Below are 18,456 nucleotides of genomic sequence, written 5' to 3'. Positions count from 1 at the left end.
AATGCTTGTTTTTGACCCCTTTTTGGCCCTTAATTGCTATACAGATAAAACAAAACCCCCCAAAATAAATCTCAACCTTCCTATTGTGGTATGTCACCTTGTATTTACATTTAATAGAGATCTAAACAGTTATTTTCAAGCCATTGTCTGTGAACCAGACAAATAATTGTTTTTGAGCTAATATGATAAACCCCCATAATAAACCCCACCCTTCCTATTGTGGAATGGAACCTTGTGCTACTATTGAATAGAGATCCATACACAAGTTTTGCCTGCAAACCAGAAAAATTGTTGTTTTCTTCCCTTTCCGACCCCTAATTATTAAATGATATGGACCATGATCCTCCAAAAATCATTCAAAACTTTCCTTTTGAAGAATGGAACCTTGTGGAAAAATTTCAAAGAAATCTATACTCTTATACACCAATTATGGCCTGAAACATGAAAAATGCTTGTATTTGGCCTTTTTGGGCCCCTAATTCCTTAACAGCTACGACAATAACCCCAAAATAAAACCCAACCTTTCTTATTATGGTATGGTACCTTGTACTAAAATTTAATAGAGATCCATACACTTATACTCAAGTTATTGTCTGTGAAGCTGACAAAAAATTGTTTTTGTTAAACCTATTTGGCCTCTAATTCATCAACAGCCACTACAGTAACCCCCAAAATTAAATCCGACCTTCCTATTGTGGTGTGGAACCTTGTGCTAAAATATTGACCAAATAAATATCTCTTATACTCAAGTAATTGTTTTAAACCAGACAATTAATTGCTTGTATCCCTTTCTGACCCCCTGATAACAGAACCGCTACGACAATAACCCCCAAAACCAATCCCAACCCTCCTATTGTGGAATGGAAGCTTGTACTAAAATTTCTTAAACATCCATACTCTAACACTGAAGTCATTGTCCTTCGAACCAATTTATTTTCCATGCATCAGTAAAACTGACCTTTTCTGGCCCCTAATTAAAAACCAGCAAGGACAATAGCCCCCAAAAATAATCCCAACCATCCTTTAGTGGTAAAAAACCTTGTGCTAGAATTTCAAAGAGATCCATTTACTAATACTCAAGTTATTGTCTGCGAACCAAAATGTCTTCAGAAGCAGACGCAGACAACATATTATTTGCGGTAATATTATGTTATGACATAATATTACCGCAAATAAATTTCCGGTCGTATAAAAACACTGTAGACGAACCACGAGTAACTCGATTATATTGACAAATAAGACATATGTGAAATGTACCGAAAATACAGATTTTATGCCACAAGCGATAAGAAATACAACAATATCTAACCACAGTTACAAAAGAAACACCATAACTAAGTACATGAATGTTGGATGTATAAATATCGAGACACATCGTATAGTAATGCAAATTCACTCTCGTCAAAACAGTCATCTTCGGGTCATCTTCGGGAATAGGTCACGTTCCGTACTTACCAAACAAGACGACGTAGATTGTAAACCACAATATAAGACTTGGTAAAAATGTCGTTAGTTAGTTTAACAGAGACACATCGTATAGATCAACCAGTTCGTGATGGTGTCCATAATATTTACGGAGTGTCATTTTTAATCCTTCCTCCTCATAACTCTGTTGGAGTACTATTTTGCGTGAGGAAAACACTATACGATGGAGCAGAGGGTATGTTACTGCTGTGAAAGGGAAATTGAAAATAGGAAAGTTGACATCATCCCGTTTGTTATAGATTTTAGTGTGAAGTCGTCCATCTGTGTCAATATTGAAGAAAGGATCAAGGTATGAGGCAGTCCTTCTAGTATCAGTAGTATCCTTAGTTTCAAGTTCACTGGGATATATGAGATCCAAGTAATGACTGAAATATTGGTAATTCAGTGATAGGACATCATCAATATATCTGAGAGTAAAATTAAAGAATTTCGCAAGGCTCTTTTTCTTTTTGTCTTTGAGAAGGTTCTGAATGAATTCTGCTTCATACGCGTACACAAACAAATCGACCAGAAAAGGTGCAAAATTAGAACCCATTAGAATACCGACTGTCTGTTGAAATATTAATCCTCCAAACTCAACAAATATACTGTCGATCAAAAAGTCAAGCATTTTGATAATATCATCTTCAATGTATTTTCTGATTGAATCAGAGTGGTTCATTACAAAATAAGAACTATTATAACCCAAAACAAGAAAGAAATTTATATTTACGATTCATCTTTTTATTTCAAAAACTTTGTTTAATGAGATGGTGAGTATATCTTTCAATTGAGCATGAGGAGTAAAGCGTGGAAAAATCAGAAGTCTTAATGTTGCTGCAAAATTGTGATTTAAGATTCAGCAGTAGATCTTTAGAATTTTTAAGAATACACATCTGATTGACACCAACTCTGGTTAAATATATCTGATCACAATATTTGTGAAGTTTATCTTTTACTGTACAAAGAATAGTAGTCAGCACTTAAGAAAGATGTTTTATCGAAATCTGATGATCCAGCTATTCATCGTTCTTTAAAACATGTATAAGGAGTTTTGTGAAGTTTTGGTATAAAGTATAATGACGGTAGATTTTCTTCGTTTTCTTTGATGTTAATACCCAAAGAAAGAAGGACAGATTTGTGATCTTCTAAAATTTCATTCTGTGTAAATGATGTTAAAGAATATGTAGGATTACCTGTGTTGCTGTTTATTCCCAGCTTTTTTTGTCAGACATTCCAAGTGATGGTTTTTACATATGAAGACAAGATTATTGTAGGCTTTATCTGCAGAAACAACGGCATATTTGTCAATAAAAGAGGATAAAGCATCCACAACCTGCTGCTTCTTCAATGGGTTAGAAACCTTTGTACTCATAGTACATCGTAGTTTCTGAATGCATGATCTAATAATTTTGATCCATTTAGACAAAGTGTAAGTTCTGGTTTATCTGGATCGCGCTTTACCAAATTTCTGGCATAGTCCTCAACTCATCCATCAGTAACCTGAAGTACTTTTTCTAGTTGAGGGACTGGGGAATTCTATATTTTGGTCCCTTGGCTAACAACTCAATGAAATTACAGCTTTAGCTTTATTTTTAAAGTAATCAGGTATAGTTTTTTTGTACAGATTTCTGGTGAAAAATATTGCTCATATTGATAGCATTTAAACCTTTATTGGCGAACTCTTCTTTTCCAAATACGTTTTCCTCATCTTTAGAAGTAGTCGATACGTGTTTGAATAGTCTATGGTTAACAATGTCCATGATCATTGCAACTAATATTTTCGTTTTTAATATGTTTCTTTAATGCAAATTACTAGCAACGTTAGGACCACCGATTTAGCAATGTATCCTTTTTATACATTCGACAACGTCTTACATGGTTGTCATATCAACGATAAGAGATTCCGACAATAGTCAGAATATTTCCGTTGAATAGCCGTGTGATCTATGTTATATATAGGATATCAATTATTGTAAGTTAAAACTGAATTTTTCAAATGCGAAAAAGGCGTAAGTCAGGACCGACCGTGCAAGATTCTCATGAAAAGTGTCAAGGTCGGTAAAAATCCCCCTAGTCGTCGTCTTTTTCTGAATTGAATAAATCATATGTTATTTAATGTTCATTATCTCATCAGACTGATAGAGATTAAATGGGGAAAGTTTGATATCTCAAAAACTAATTTAATGCATCCACATGTTCAAATGCCTCTCTTAATTCAGGAACATTAGATGTGGTTGCTTCTTGATATGTATTCAAGATTTGTTTAGAGAATGGGTACTTATAGCATACAATTTGTCTTCAAACGTTTCTAGACACTGCAATAAGGAGTTTGACATATTTAACAATCGTAACATGTACGTAAGCAAATGTTTATTGTTGAAGACTGCATGTGACATGTAGACGTGGTTTGATTATAAGTGTCTGTTTACAGTCTCAATTATTTATATACCCCACATGTTTTCTCTTTTAAATAGTTTCTTCAATTCAAATTACTAGCAACGTTAGGACCACTGATTTAGCATTGTATCCTTTTTATACTTTCGACAACGTTTTACATAGTGGTCGTATCAACAATAACAGATTCCAACAAAAGTCAGAACATTTTCGTTGACTAGTCGTGGGATTTATTTATAAATACGATATTTTTCTCATTTTGTTTCAAAAATTATATGGTTAAATCACCTATAAAAGAGCCATGATTACAAAAATAGACTATGATTATTCACTCTTTAAGTGTGAATTTGAACATGAAATGACGTTATATAATGAAATTCGTTCTTCATAGTCAGCCTTACGAAAGATTTCATCGTTGTATTATTGATGACAATAATATTTATGATCCTTGATAGCGAATTTGATTGTGCAAAAAACTTAATGTAAACAGAAACAAATCTTTTTTCAAGATTACTTCATATATACATTTTTCCTTGGATCACTAGATTTTTTTTTCTTCACTCTGTGAATGTCTTTTTTTATTTTTCAATATCTTCAGTGTAACGTTAACATGTCTTCGGAATTATGTTAACCTTCCTTTCGGTTACCTATTTCTAAATAAAATAACTAAAATTTGCATGGTCATATTTTAATGAAACTTTTTTTTAGTTGATTTTTCTAATCTTCATTACATCTTTGATGAAATTATAATTATCCCATCGCAATTTCAACTTATTTAAATCGAGATTCAGGGCAGTGAAACTGCATGAGCTATTCCACCAGGGTCCATGTCTGACATTTTTTGCACACTTGTGAGAATTGTCTCTGTCCTTGGTGCTGAAGGAATTACCGTTGCTATAATTCATTTTATTCCCTAAAATATAACAAAATGATGTAAGTGCATTCGCGGAAAAAAATTATCATGGTTCTTGCTGCAAATGCTGTACCTATTTCATATGTTTGTCTGCATAGAATTTATGTAACCTCGATTCCAGTTTCACGTTCATTCTACATGTATCTCTATGCAATTGTGGTAATTTATAAATTATTTATTTGAGTACAATGCCGAACTCAGACCTATAGGTATAGAACTATTTATTCGGCACGGTCAGAAAGAACATACAAGAAAGTAGCACATATGTTAAACAAAATTGTTCCTACACATATCTTTAACTTTGCCAAAAAGTACGATATTTGAGTAATATTGGTATCGAAATAAAGCTAAAGGACATGGGATCATGTAGAATCCTAGTTAACAGTTTCTTCTGAATGATAAGACACGATATGAAATTAAGATAGGAGGGAACATTTGCCCTTTTGCTCAGATCAGAAGTACTTGTTTTTGTTCTACGTTCCGGGAACCAGTGCGCACAAATGTGCAATTAAAGGTATGTTAATTTTTTTTAGCACAGGTCAAGATACTGTAAACCAACTTATTTTCGCGGATACTTTGTTTCGCGTTTAGTCCGTACTAGCCCATTTCGTGGCGATTTAATTTCGCGATTTTCAAATTTGTTTGATGTAATTAAATCAGTAAAGATCCAAGTTTTACATATTCGCGTTATTTTTCTACTCGCGAAAATTGGTTAGTTTACAGTAAGGTATAGTTTTTCACATCGAATAAAATATTTCCCTACAAAATTTTGGTATAAATTTATAACACCAGATTAGCATTTCGGAAATAACTGTCTCTCCAGTGATGTTTGATGTCAAAATATTTGAAGTCTAAAACTGAATAAAAGAAAACGAACATCTGATATAACCAAAACAAAACGGACCAAAAGTAAAGGCATATTCTGAAAAAAAAAAGAAAGACTTAGTTTAAAATGATTATGTTAACCACTCCTTTCAGCGAATGTGATATACCGAATTATACTTATCACCGGAATTGTACTAACACTAACATGACTAACACGAGCAACAAGACGGTTACCACATTTGAAGAAGGATCTGCTCCTGATATCACCCCGTGTTTTTATCTTTGGTTTGAAGGGGTGATCGTGTTGTTCAGTATTTAGTATTCTATGTTGTGTGTTGTTTACTGTTGTTTTTCTTTTGGTCATTTTTCGTTTTTTGCCATGTCGTTGTCTGTTTATTTTCGACTTGTGTTTGAATTCCCTTTGGTATATTTAGTCTCTCTTATTCATGTAGTTTTTTATAACCTTATTCTTACTTTTATGTCAGAACATGACCTAAACATACGGGTATATTCGCGTTTTGTTTAAAAAAGACTCGTGCTAAAATCAAAACAATTAGAAGAAAGCAAATCATTTCGAAAAGTAAGCAATCTGTACCTTGAGTAAAAAAAAAGTTTCGAAAGTATCAAGATTTTATTAACAGTAAGTTTACAGAAAGATACACATATCAATGATATTTCAAGTCGACACTAAAGAAAAAATCCTGTCGATTTTATTGAAAGTCAAATTCAAAGGTTTGGGAGGTATATATTACTACACACTGAAGCGTAAAATTTAATAAATAAATATCATATTCGTACACTATTTAAAGATAAATAACACAATACTACATTTATAAGGCAGTTAATTAAATTATTTTCGCAAAATATTACGTTGCAAATATAGATGTATAGATTCTGAAATAGATGACTTCATCACTCACCTAGATCTATGTGCATCCTCAACGATGGACACTCTTTATATATAATATAAATGTCGATATAATGGAATTTTATGCAACCGTCATACATGTGAGAGGTTGAGCTAGCTATGAAACAAAGTTTAATCCACCATTTTTCTACATAGGAAAATGCCTGTACCAAGTCAGGAATATGACAGTTGTTATCCATTCATTTGATGTGTTTGAGCATTTGATTTTGCCATTTGATTAGAGACTTTCCGTTTAGAATTTTCCTCGAAGTTCTTATTTTTGTTAATTTACTTTTTACATCTTAGACTAAAATAGAATTCATGACAAAAATATCCTTTTTGTTGATCTTGTTTTGTTGATCATGTTTTTGTTAACAGTTCTTTCTACCCAAAACACAATTAAGGTTAACATATTGTCATCTAAAGGCAGTCACTCCTATAAAAAGTCTACTTATGCTTTTGGCAAAATTCATTCATTTGTAAATATTGTCTTGCTGACCATATTTGTTATTTTAAGTGTCTATCTATCATTTATACTTTTGAATATAATAGTGATAGACGCAAAAACAAAATCATCATAAAAGAGGAATAACTCCAATATGGAGATGACGGACGATTTTTGCCATATGACTTATTTGTAGATCTTGTCTTGCAGATCGATTTTGCTATTTAAAGTGTCGATCTATCTATTTGGTTTTTAAGATAATAAACAAAAGAAAACACATTCGTAAAAATCGTCATTAAAGAGCAATAACCCCTTCAAGAAGACTTCTGCTAGTTTGTACGTTAAAAGACAGTTGTTAGGTCTCAACAGTTCTGTACCGGTTACATTTTCTATATTTATAGCGGGTTTCAAGATGATGAATAGAACTTGTTATTTACCCCTATGTTCAGTTTAAGTTATGTCGGTTCACAGGCAGAGTAATCTGACAAAGTATTAACCTAGAGACCACAATAACGATTCTGACAAAGTTTGCTTAGATTTGGTACAGAGGTTTCAAAAGAGAAGATTTTTGTAACAGTTAACGACAACGATGACGACGGACGACAAGTGGTGGGAGAAGTTTACTTAGCCCTGTTGGCTAGGTAAGCTAATGATATGTATATAGATTAAAAGAATAAAATCTGAATAGTGAACTGTATCGACGGAGTAGATAGAATAATTTAACTGTATTGATTGGGAAGAGGCAATAGTTCAATTCGTGGACAGTGTATAAAGATAGAAAGAGATTTATTTGCCTAAATTACTCAAGATATATCGTGATTCGACATAATATAACATTTGTTATCATCTATAGATAAAATTGCAAAATATTCTAGTAAGAAAAATCTGAAATTTGTATTCACCAGTTCGACAGGAAAATCGGTACGTTTTTTGTTTGTTTTTTATTGTTTTAAAGGGACATTTTTAAAGCAAAGTATTTAATATGTATTAAATTACTTAGCTTTTATGTGTAAGACCCTTAGCAAAGAATATCGAATGAAGGGTCATTTTCAAGAGAGGTGAATATAAAAAGTCTTACAATATATCTGAAACTATCATAAGCTAACAATGCGACGTAAAAAATATACGTATGATTTCACATACCTGCAGTTCCTGTGTAATCACCAATAGTTAACTTGTACTTTGAATTTTCATCTCCAATAACAAATGTCTTATAAACTGCATAAGTCTTTTTGTGATTGGTATCAACCAAATCCACTCTCAGTTCGTATCTTCCACTTGATGTCATAATATTCAAATATTTGTTACCTATTTCGTAAAATTCTTAAACTTTATTTTAGTTTTTAATCCTAATCACTGAAATACCAACGACCTTCTGACTTTTCGGTTGAACATTGTTTGAATTGATAATTGTGGGTAATAATATTTTATATGCAACATATTAAGCTTGCTTTAAAAATCACAACATCACTACATAAATACAGTATAATTTGTGTTAAAATGTAAGATTACAAACAAATACGAAATATCATTCATGATTCATTTCAATGATTAGATATCAATTCGATTATTGAAAGAACATATCTTGATTTAAATCGACCAATAACTTTTTCTAATGTTTATTGACATAAGTTCTGAACTATTTTTCAATCATGCCAGCGCTTTCATATACACATATGGTATATATACATATACATATATACAATGAAAAGTAAAAACTGAGAAAGAAAGAGGAAAAGACAGACAGAGAGAGAATCGAAAGAAACTCAGTTAAATAAACAATAACACAGATCGAATGATCATCATTCCGAGATAAAAATAAAACAAAACTAAAACAAAACTGGGGTTTTGAATGCACATGACAGAAATATTGATAATAAATTTTGCTATGATATTCTAATTCTTTTAATACGTAAACTAGCAAAGCATGGAAAAACAAAAAAAAAATGAAAACGGAAACACTGATAGTGCCAATCATGGGTAAAAACCTGAACCACAATATAATACATGGAACATATACACTGTGTCTAAACTACCCCGGCAAAACATGTTTGGACTCAATAGTATCTAATATCCGATACCATGACCGACCATCAACAGACAGAGAAAAGGAAGTATTTCAGTTTATTTATTGGTTATTTTTATAATATTGAAGAAAACAAATACAAACTATTTTCAATTGTGAGATGTAATATTTTCTACATCCGTCAAGATTAACGGAAAATCAAGTAAAAAGGCACGTCAAAATGATGAATTGAGTACATCTTGCCTAGAATTTACTTAATGTCTCGTTAAATTGCACATTGTACGGAAAGAAAGGTACGGACAGAAAGATATGAACATGACGATTGCAAGACTCGTCACTTTGAGCATCTCAATGTTTGTATTTATGTGCATGGAAAGAAAGAAATGGGTCATGACAAAATGGAAGGACCAGGTTTTGTCAATGTTGTTTACTAGATAAGGACCCGGTTTCGTCTTTGTCGATTTTAAACTACAGATTTATGGATCAGAACATTGTCCGTTAAATGAAATTCACTATATATGAGCATATTCATGAAACTCATCTGCTGTTACAGCTGCTTTTTACAACACAAATGATAAGTCTGGATTTATTTGCTGTTTATCTTGCATTCCGACGAGACCTTAATACCAATGTGAATTTTGAAAATGAACATCATGAACATGATAATCCTATTTGGCGGATGTCTCTGTTTTCTCGTTTGAAAACATTTAAGATGGTATACAATATAGTTATGATATATCAGTGGCAGATCGAGGACGTAGAGGGCGAACGCCTCCTTCATTGGCTACTACAGATTATTGTATCATGCTTTTTACGATTTTTAAATGTTTTTTTTTTAAATTCGTCCAAATTGTTTTCACTCGCTTCTATCGGCTCCTGGATCCGCCCTTGTATTTGACAATTATAAACCTGACCAAAATATTTGTCAATGTACGTTAATCATTACACAATGGAGAGATAAACTAATCGTTTATTTATAAAATAATGAATAAAATAATCCCAGTTGCATTTTCTGGATGGCCCGAGACTAGGTCACTTATTTATACTTAGTATAATAGTTACAAGGAGAGGTAAACAGATTTTAAACACATGATTATTGTTTCCTTTACGCCGCATGCAAATTTGTCTTATTCTCTGGTTTTATAACGAACATTTCGTGTTCAGAATACAATTTTTCAGACGATCATAGAATTCACCCCTAGGTAGAGTGGAATATTTATTAAGATAACCATCATGTTTTCCAAGAAAACTACATCCTTCAATTTTCAAAGCCGTACCCTATCTAGTTTGAACACATAAATTTCGTAATTCATATCAAAAAACGTATGGAGACCTTAAACCACAAATTGCTTTACAACTTTCATTTCATTTCGTATTTGTAAAAGTATTCGTTTTTGTACAAAGCAAAAAATTTTTTTTCAACAAAGCAGAAATTCAAGTGTTTGCGGATTCAAATAAATGTCCTCTGAGAGAAACACTTTTACAACGGACGATCAAACTGTTGAACAACGGAATATTATTTACATTATATGATTATGCATTTTTTTGTATGACAAAACCGGGTAGTGTTTTGTAAAATTGTAGGACGAAACCGGGTCGTACACATTGACAACAACCGGGTCCCCGAATTTTGACATGACCTATTTCTTTCGTTCCATGTTCATTATATCAAATATTTATGTGCTGAAAGTGACTAGTCCTGCAGTCTCCATGTTAATATCTTTCTGTCTGTACATTTTTTAATACAATGTGCACAATTTAACGAGAAATAAAACAAATTCGAGGCAAGGTACATTCAATTCATAATTTTGACGTGCCTTTCTACTTATTTCTCCGTTGATCTAGTACGATTGTAGAAAACTACATCTCACAATCGAAAATAGTTATATATGTAGTTTTATTCTTCTATATTATGTAAATTACAAATAAATTAATAGAAATCTCACCTTTTTCCTGTCTGTGCGTCACAATACCGGATATTAGATACTATTGAGTCCAAACATTTTTTGTCGGGGTAGGATAGACACAGTGATATAAATCATACATTATCTCGAATCTAATATTATTATATTAACTGTTATCAAACAGTTCTTGCATATTTGTAAGACAAAGAGGTTACGCTATAATTAGCCCATCATCTAATTGCTTAGGTATTTAAGATATTTGTAGTTTAATCAAACAGAAAAAAATAATGATACAGAATTGTACCGGAATAATGGAAACCGTAGTACTTTTTTTTTCTATTTACTTTATTTTTGCGTTTTTGAATTTGAATTTGTTGATTGATACAATTAGTCTAGTGATATTCACTATAAAATTTAATGTTTAATGCACCCAGCTAACATACGGCTAAATCGTATACAATTCGAAAGCATATCATCTGTACTATCTTTTTAGCCCGGTCGTCAAATATTCGTATTGTGCAATTTCTGTCAATTCACGACAAAAGGTCAAGGACGGACAATTTTTTATTTTACAAGTCTTCATAATAACAAAATTATGTATGGAAATATTCCAGTGAAATTATGAAATGAGTGAAAACTAAAATATAACTATAAACCAAATTACATATTTCATTAGTGGTGAGGATGTTTTTAGCATCATTAAATTACTGCAATCACGCATCTTGCTAATTACACGGCCAATCATAACAACCCATATAGTTGCCCAAAATACTATGATCTGCAAAAAGATAGCTTTGTAGCTGTTATACATTTAAAAAATGTATGTAGTCAATATAAGGTCGAAGAAACATAATTGAAAAAATGCTAAAAGGAATATTTAAGGAAACAAAACACTCGGAATTCATGCTTTTAAGAGGAATTCAGGGAGTCATACTCATAGTCATAGCACTGATATGGTTATAATTATAAATTAATTGTTTATCAAACATTGCATTTTTCGAAACACTACGAATTTTCTATCCCAGGAATAGATAACCTTAGCTATTTTTGGCAAAAACTTTCGGAGTTTTTTCTTCAACTTCATGCTTTATTTTGCCTTTTAAACTTTTTCAATACTAACGTCACTGATGAATCTCTGACGAAATGCACGTCTGCCAAACAACATTTTAAGCTTGGTATCTATGCGAAGATTATTTACATCAGCTAGCAGTCGTTATCTTTTGATTTGAAAATTATAGCAATTCGAAATATTATAGTTATTGTTAGACCTGCTAAATAGTCAAATTATTACATGTAGAATAAAAATCTACAAATAAAGAAATTACTGTGGAAGTGTCACATTAACAATTAAACCATTCATCAACAAGATCGTTTTGAAAAAGAAGGCAACCTCATACAATACATAGGACTTTTCTTTTTGCTGCGATAAGCCCCCTGTTGTCAACCTGGCATCGATTGTTTTGGCGATTTCAACACTTTGTTTTCGTAATAGAGAAAAACAAGATTAATTCTATTCACGTTATATTTTTAATCACAAAAGTCGTGTAAATAAATTGTTTTCTAAAATTCGTTGATAAAATTGTATGTTTTTAAAATGTGAGACAAACAAGCGTTGAAAATAAGATAACTGAAAAGCAGGACTGTACTTCTATTTAACTCTATTTGAATGTGTTTACAATAAATAAATTCCCTTCATGAACGATCTCCATATATGCACTTTAAAACTTTTAACTTCTTTAAATTTACCAAGCGAAGTACATTGTAGTAGGAGTATTGCTTATTACCTAGTTTTTTAGACTAATGGGTGGACATATGAATGGAAAGAAAAAGAAAATTACCGTAGGGACAAGATGATTCCTTTATTTCCGATAAACACACATATGACACCATGACCAAAGCGATAAACGTATGACAAACAACAGTCAGCAAAACACTACCTTAAACATGTGATGATTGACGTGGCTTAGGAAGGGTAACTAATCTACCACAAAATCATTTTTTTATACTTATTTGATAACCTCACTGATATAGTATGTAATAATGTTTTGACATAAAAAAGTATTAACCGGATTTGTTATTGTAAAGCTTCTTGTGAAAACAGTATACATGCGAATATTGAACGGGAATAAACTTCTTAATATGTCTTCCACTTTCGACATCGAAAAAACATAGTTTTACTGTATATACCTTGTATATTCCTTAGCACTTTTATTGCCCCCTTTTTTAATATATGGTTAGTTATTTTCTCCTAATATTGACATCAATCGATGTATTATCCAAACAATGAAAATCAAAATGATCCCCATCTGTAGATGATGGTATATAGGACAACAACAAAAGCTTTATTAGGAAGCTGATTCCTGACCAGTATCATATTAATTGAATTAGTCGAAAATGACGGAAATAAACTCCCTTCACTTATAAGCGATCAGTGTATTTTATTCTAGACATATAAATATTGATAAATTAAGAAATGTTTTGCTTTTAGGGCAATTTATAATATGTACTCCGAAACGTGTTGTTTTCATTTTTTACAGCACTGAGTCGATACCTCTGCTGGTGGACTATCAGTCCCCGAGGGTATCATCAGCTCAGTAGTCAGTACTCCGGTACTGACATGATTTATAACAAACTATCTAAATTTGCCCGTTTATAAATTTTGAAATTATACTGAAACTAAGGTTTCAACTCCCTCAGGCAATGTTGGCCTTAGGTGGATTTGGCTATTTTTTAAATCCTTTTTGGTTTATGCTCTGCAACATTTTCGGTCTTTATACATCCTTGACTTTCAAATATTCGGCTTTGAGCGTTCCTGATGAAGGTAAATCCAGAAAAGCGCTTCGGACGCATCAAATTTATAACGTGTTGCTTTCATTTTTTATTATTTTTGAAGGATTTTTTAAGACTTGCAATTTTCTGTAAATATTGCACAATTAACATTTTAATGTGCTTTTGATTTGGAATTATGGTATTCTGTTATATCATGTTCCTATGATCTTTAGAAGAAAAAAAATTATCATACAAGAACCATCAGAGATCATTTTGCTTAATTCTTGCGAACTTTAGGGAAGTTGATGCTTGACCTTTGACCTTGATTTAACAAAAATTGCACCGTACGAAATATTGATGACCGGGCAAAACAGAAAGTCCACATAATAAGCTTTTGAATGATATATAATATATCCGTATGTTACATTTCTGTGAGTGGGTGCATGAAAGTCGTTAACTTAGCGTCTTTGTTTTTAAAATGTCACTCGCTAAATGCGTATGTGTCTCAACTGACTATCATCATATATTCGCGGTCTTAGATCTTTCCAATATAGAAAAAGTCTCGCACCTGATCTGTAAATTTACCGAATTTATTATATTCCTGGGTTGACATTTTGACTGAGTATGGAATCGCATGGCGGGTAATGCATATATAGCAGGAGACACTTAACCTGTCGACCTATCGGGTATAGCTCCATTTGAAGTTCATGGAATTCTATTAGTTTTTGTTTTATCTTGATTTGTATATGAGATATGAACATCAGTAAAATATTGTTGCCTCACTTGTTTATCCATTTTTAATGTTAACTTCTTTCGAGAATAAAAAAATGTCAAAAAAAGATAAACTACTTATTTCAAGATTTATTTTAATAGACTGTTTGATGGTTAAATTGAAATAGTCATTTTTGTGTTTTACTTTTTTCTTTATACGTGCAATAATATACTTTACATTGAATAATAATTGAATAATTCCGAATGTGATCTTATGATAGTATGGTGTCAGATAATGTTGTTGTTCCTATAGAATTTATTTACAATTTGTCATGACGTGGGAGATACTTCAGTTTCGAACTACTGACAATAATAAGATCTGGTAACGCAGCAACAAACAAACTGTGGTTACAAACATGGGGATAGTAGCAAAAGGTATTGTGCGTTATCTAAGAATAATTTTGACTTCTAGTTATAGTAGGTTTGTCATGCATTGGTTGTTAACTGGAATTCGCACAAAAAGTTGTAAAAATATTTGGAAATTTCTTACATATTACGTTATTTAAACATGTTCTTTTCATTATATATACATCGACGGTAACAGTCTTTAAGAAAATTCCGGCTATTGAAATCACCATCGAAATTTAAAATTTCAAATGAGAACCTTTGAGATAACAAGTACCTTTGTCAAACTGCTGAGGCCTTCAAATGGCCAATAGATGTGCTTATTTGATATAAAGAATAACCGCCATACGCTAACTTACCAAGCCAGTATTCTTTCCGTGGATCACCAAATCCCTCTTTATAGTCGTTCCAATTTCTATTAAAGTCGGTGGAGCCATCGATTCTTCTTTGAATTACCTAAGGATATGGAATTTTTTGCAATCAACTTACTAAAAGTATGCGAAACAAAGACATTTGCATACTTTTCCTCCGTTTCTGATATTTCTTTCCAAACAAGCACAAAGGAAAAAGGTGAAGGTTAAAACATAGCTCAATCTGCCAAAGCAATCGTCAACGAGTAACATAAAATTTAAACGTGTTCATTCAAGTTTTTTTCTTTCTTATCATGACCCTTGAACTGTTAAAAACTTCCCTTACACTACCACCAAATTTGTACCTTGAGTGAGAATACTATAGAGCTTTAATTGTATAAACATCTATATATCCATGATTTTCCTCAAAAGTAAGATATCGGAAACACAATTCACATGTCATTCGGTAGTACATTTGTCGAAATCAAAACGTGAAAGTCTTTGTTAAATAGGTAAGGTAAAAGAAGTCAAAAATGCTCATACTGAATAGAACTGAAAAATAGCTGAACTGTTTGGTGTTAGACACATACCGTGCCTCCATAATTGATATGTTGTACAAAGCCGTAAACTTTATTCCTGCATGTATCCCTTGATATTAACTGCTTGATAAAACAATTGCACAGTTTATTTTCAGTTCAATAGCTATTATTTCGGTACTTTTGTTTTAATAAATTTTGTTGTTATAATTAGAGGAATGCATCTCCTTCGTGCATAGCTCTGTTTCCTTGTCCGGGTTTCACTTTACTTTTCAAATTGGTCCATTTTGGTTTTACCAGCCCTTTAACGTTCTTATAAGTTTTGGACTTTTAAATATATTGGCTTGGGTCCTCACTGAAGACACATTATTTATTGTGAAATACACATCTGGTACAGTTAGACAAATACCGTTAATGTTATTACTTTGGCACCCATTTAAATACCTAAACAACACTTCAAAAAAAAAAAAAAATCCTGGACAATAATATGTCAATCGGATTCTTCAGTATCCTAGGTATGATTAAGACTTTATACATATGATTGTCTAGAAGGCGAACGGAAAGAGACCGTTTTTATTTGACTCCTGTTCCACTATTTAGATTATTAGTTTTTCTAAACAATTTAAAGTTGGTTGCCTGATATAATCGCGAACATTTCAACGAACGAGAACCAAAAGATACACTTACACTTTACATATGCTACAGAGACAGACTTGTGTCAAGATATCGAAAATGAAAGTCTGTTTTTAGACTGAACGTTGCTATAAAAATCTGTTACTTTATTCCTGGAACATCAGCATTTCCATAAATATGTATATGGCAACACTTTATTAGCACGAACATTTACGGAATTTATTTTGCATGCATGCTTTTCAAGTAATCATTTAAAATGTCACTTTAGTATTTTCTTATTCTTTCTCATTTTTCAAAAGAATATGTAGAAGGAAAAGGAAAATTTATTTTGTTTGAGTAGAAACTCTCACAACGATTGTAAAAATACATCAATAATACCAGGTCAGTAAAAAAAGTAAAACACAATTAGCGCAAGTTACTGGATATGAAAGACGGCGTTAAGTATTGTCAATTGTAGATGGGCAAAGTTAACTAAAAGCGTAGTTTGCAAGTAGAGAAACAATCAATAATAAACGCACCTTTTCACTGTTTATAAAAAAAAATGCTTAGATCAAACAATGTCGTGCATCTGCGCTGTTTAATGTATTAAATGTGGTTAAACTGCAAGTTTGCGTCGACATTTTTTTTTTCATTTTAAATGTTTAAGCTGAACCGGATTTTTTTTTTTATATCAAACTTAACCTTATATCAGAATAAAGTTTACTTCAAGGAGACCCCAAACAAAATCATTATACTTAAATAAAACCATCAAGAGGCAAACTGTTATACATACGTTTTACAAGAGTGGTTTCGTTAGGGAGGCTATCTGTACCAAGTACCAATGGATGGATATTATTTTATCAACATCAACTAATATTGGAAGAAAGAGGTTCAAAAACTATTGACCGATTTACTTCCTAAAATTACTGCCAAATGACAAAAAACCACAGTTTTTGACTAAAAAAGCAACAGTATTTATAAGTAAAACCTAATGATGTAAGGATAAACATGTCTTGGAAAACTGTAGATATGAATGAAGCAGCAAAATAAATCACAGGGAACATAAAAATAGATATCAAATTTACAGATTGTCAATGAGAAATGAGAAGTTACATCAAATACTATAGGACAGGATATAAAAAAAGAATATTAAAAATAATATCGAATGCAATTGATAAAATTTCAAAGTTAATACGTATTGATTAATTTACTCATTCTGGTTTAAAAACACCTAATAATATTTGATTTGACGCATTCAAAATCTCTTATAACATGCTTGTGAAGGATAATAGATACTCACAGTCCAACCTTTACCGTCTACAGTCATTTCACAGTAAACCTTTATTCCTTTTGATTTCTCTGGATATATTGTATATATTCCACTTTCACGTTTTTTACCACTCAATTCACTACAGTCCTTGAACTTCTTGGAAACACAAACATCTGGTGTTTTAAAAAGCATAATCATTAAAAGAAAATTCAAAGAGAAAACTATTCAAGGGATGTCAAAAATTTGTATTTTATTCAATACATGTAAAAGTTAAGAATTAGTGCATATCTTGTTTATAAACTCATTCATAAATCCTAATTATACAATGAAATACGTATAGCCTTCTAATCTTAATATATTCAACCTTTAAATACAAAAATACATGTATCCGACAGGTTACTTATGATCACGTTCACTAACCTTTCACACCTTTTTTGATAAGGTCAACAATTCTGGAAGTTTCTCTTTGCCCTTCTGATTCTAAAAATTAAAAAATTCCAAGTCATTCAAAATACCTTTGCAATCTCTTTGCATCTTATGAAGCAACTAAAATATGACAATTCCTTACAGCAGTTAATAAGATTTGTATCGAACGCACTTTTCTTGGTTAGTCCTGCCAACAGCTAAAAATCATTAAAAAGAAGTAGCAACCAGAAATCATCAGTCGGTAAAACATGCAACTGTTTAACATAAATATTTCTTTTTCCTGATATGTATTATATTTTGTACTCAACATATAAATCTGCCGTTAGGAAAGTATGGGATGCTTTTGAATTTTACTAATAAAAAAAACGAATGGAAACAGAAAATGAGAAATTCAGTTAAATCTTTAAAACTTTTTCTCAGGTATATCCCCGTTTTGTTATTGTAAGCAAATAATTTTACAGCTTCATAGCTTTACACTATATCTACAACACATCCC

The 18,456-nt window shown here is 31.7% G+C and overlaps 2 protein-coding genes across 6 annotated transcripts in view; one reads left to right on the top strand and one right to left on the bottom strand.

Annotated features, from left to right (window-relative positions):
• Positions 1-18,456, top strand: part of LOC127724369 (uncharacterized) — a 205,814-nt gene that overhangs the window by 69,361 nt on the left and 117,997 nt on the right. The gene's annotated exons all lie outside the window — the stretch shown is intronic.
• LOC127724368 (fibrinogen-like protein A) overlaps positions 1-18,456 on the bottom strand; it is a 432,225-nt gene that overhangs the window by 355,896 nt on the left and 57,873 nt on the right. The window contains exons 5-9 of one of the 3 annotated variants that reach the window (XM_052231318.1): positions 17,955-18,014; positions 17,565-17,707; positions 15,126-15,222; positions 8,095-8,259; positions 4,534-4,774 (exon numbers count right to left, since the gene is read on the bottom strand). In XM_052231318.1, coding sequence (XP_052087278.1) covers positions 4,566-4,774; positions 8,095-8,259; positions 15,126-15,222; positions 17,565-17,707; positions 17,955-18,014 — 674 coding nt within the window. In that variant the 3' untranslated portion in view covers positions 4,534-4,565. Of the gene's footprint in view, positions 1-4,533; positions 4,775-8,094; positions 8,260-15,125; positions 15,223-17,564; positions 17,708-17,954; positions 18,015-18,456 lie in introns of those variants that run through there. The other 2 variants (XM_052231317.1, XR_007992463.1) reach the window with 2 other exon arrangements.

Source organism: Mytilus californianus, unplaced genomic scaffold (assembly GCF_021869535.1).
Source record: "Mytilus californianus isolate M0D057914Y unplaced genomic scaffold, xbMytCali1.0.p SCAF_14, whole genome shotgun sequence".
NCBI lineage: Eukaryota > Metazoa > Mollusca > Bivalvia > Mytilida > Mytilidae > Mytilus > Mytilus californianus.
This window is presented reverse-complemented; position numbering and strand designations above follow the sequence as displayed.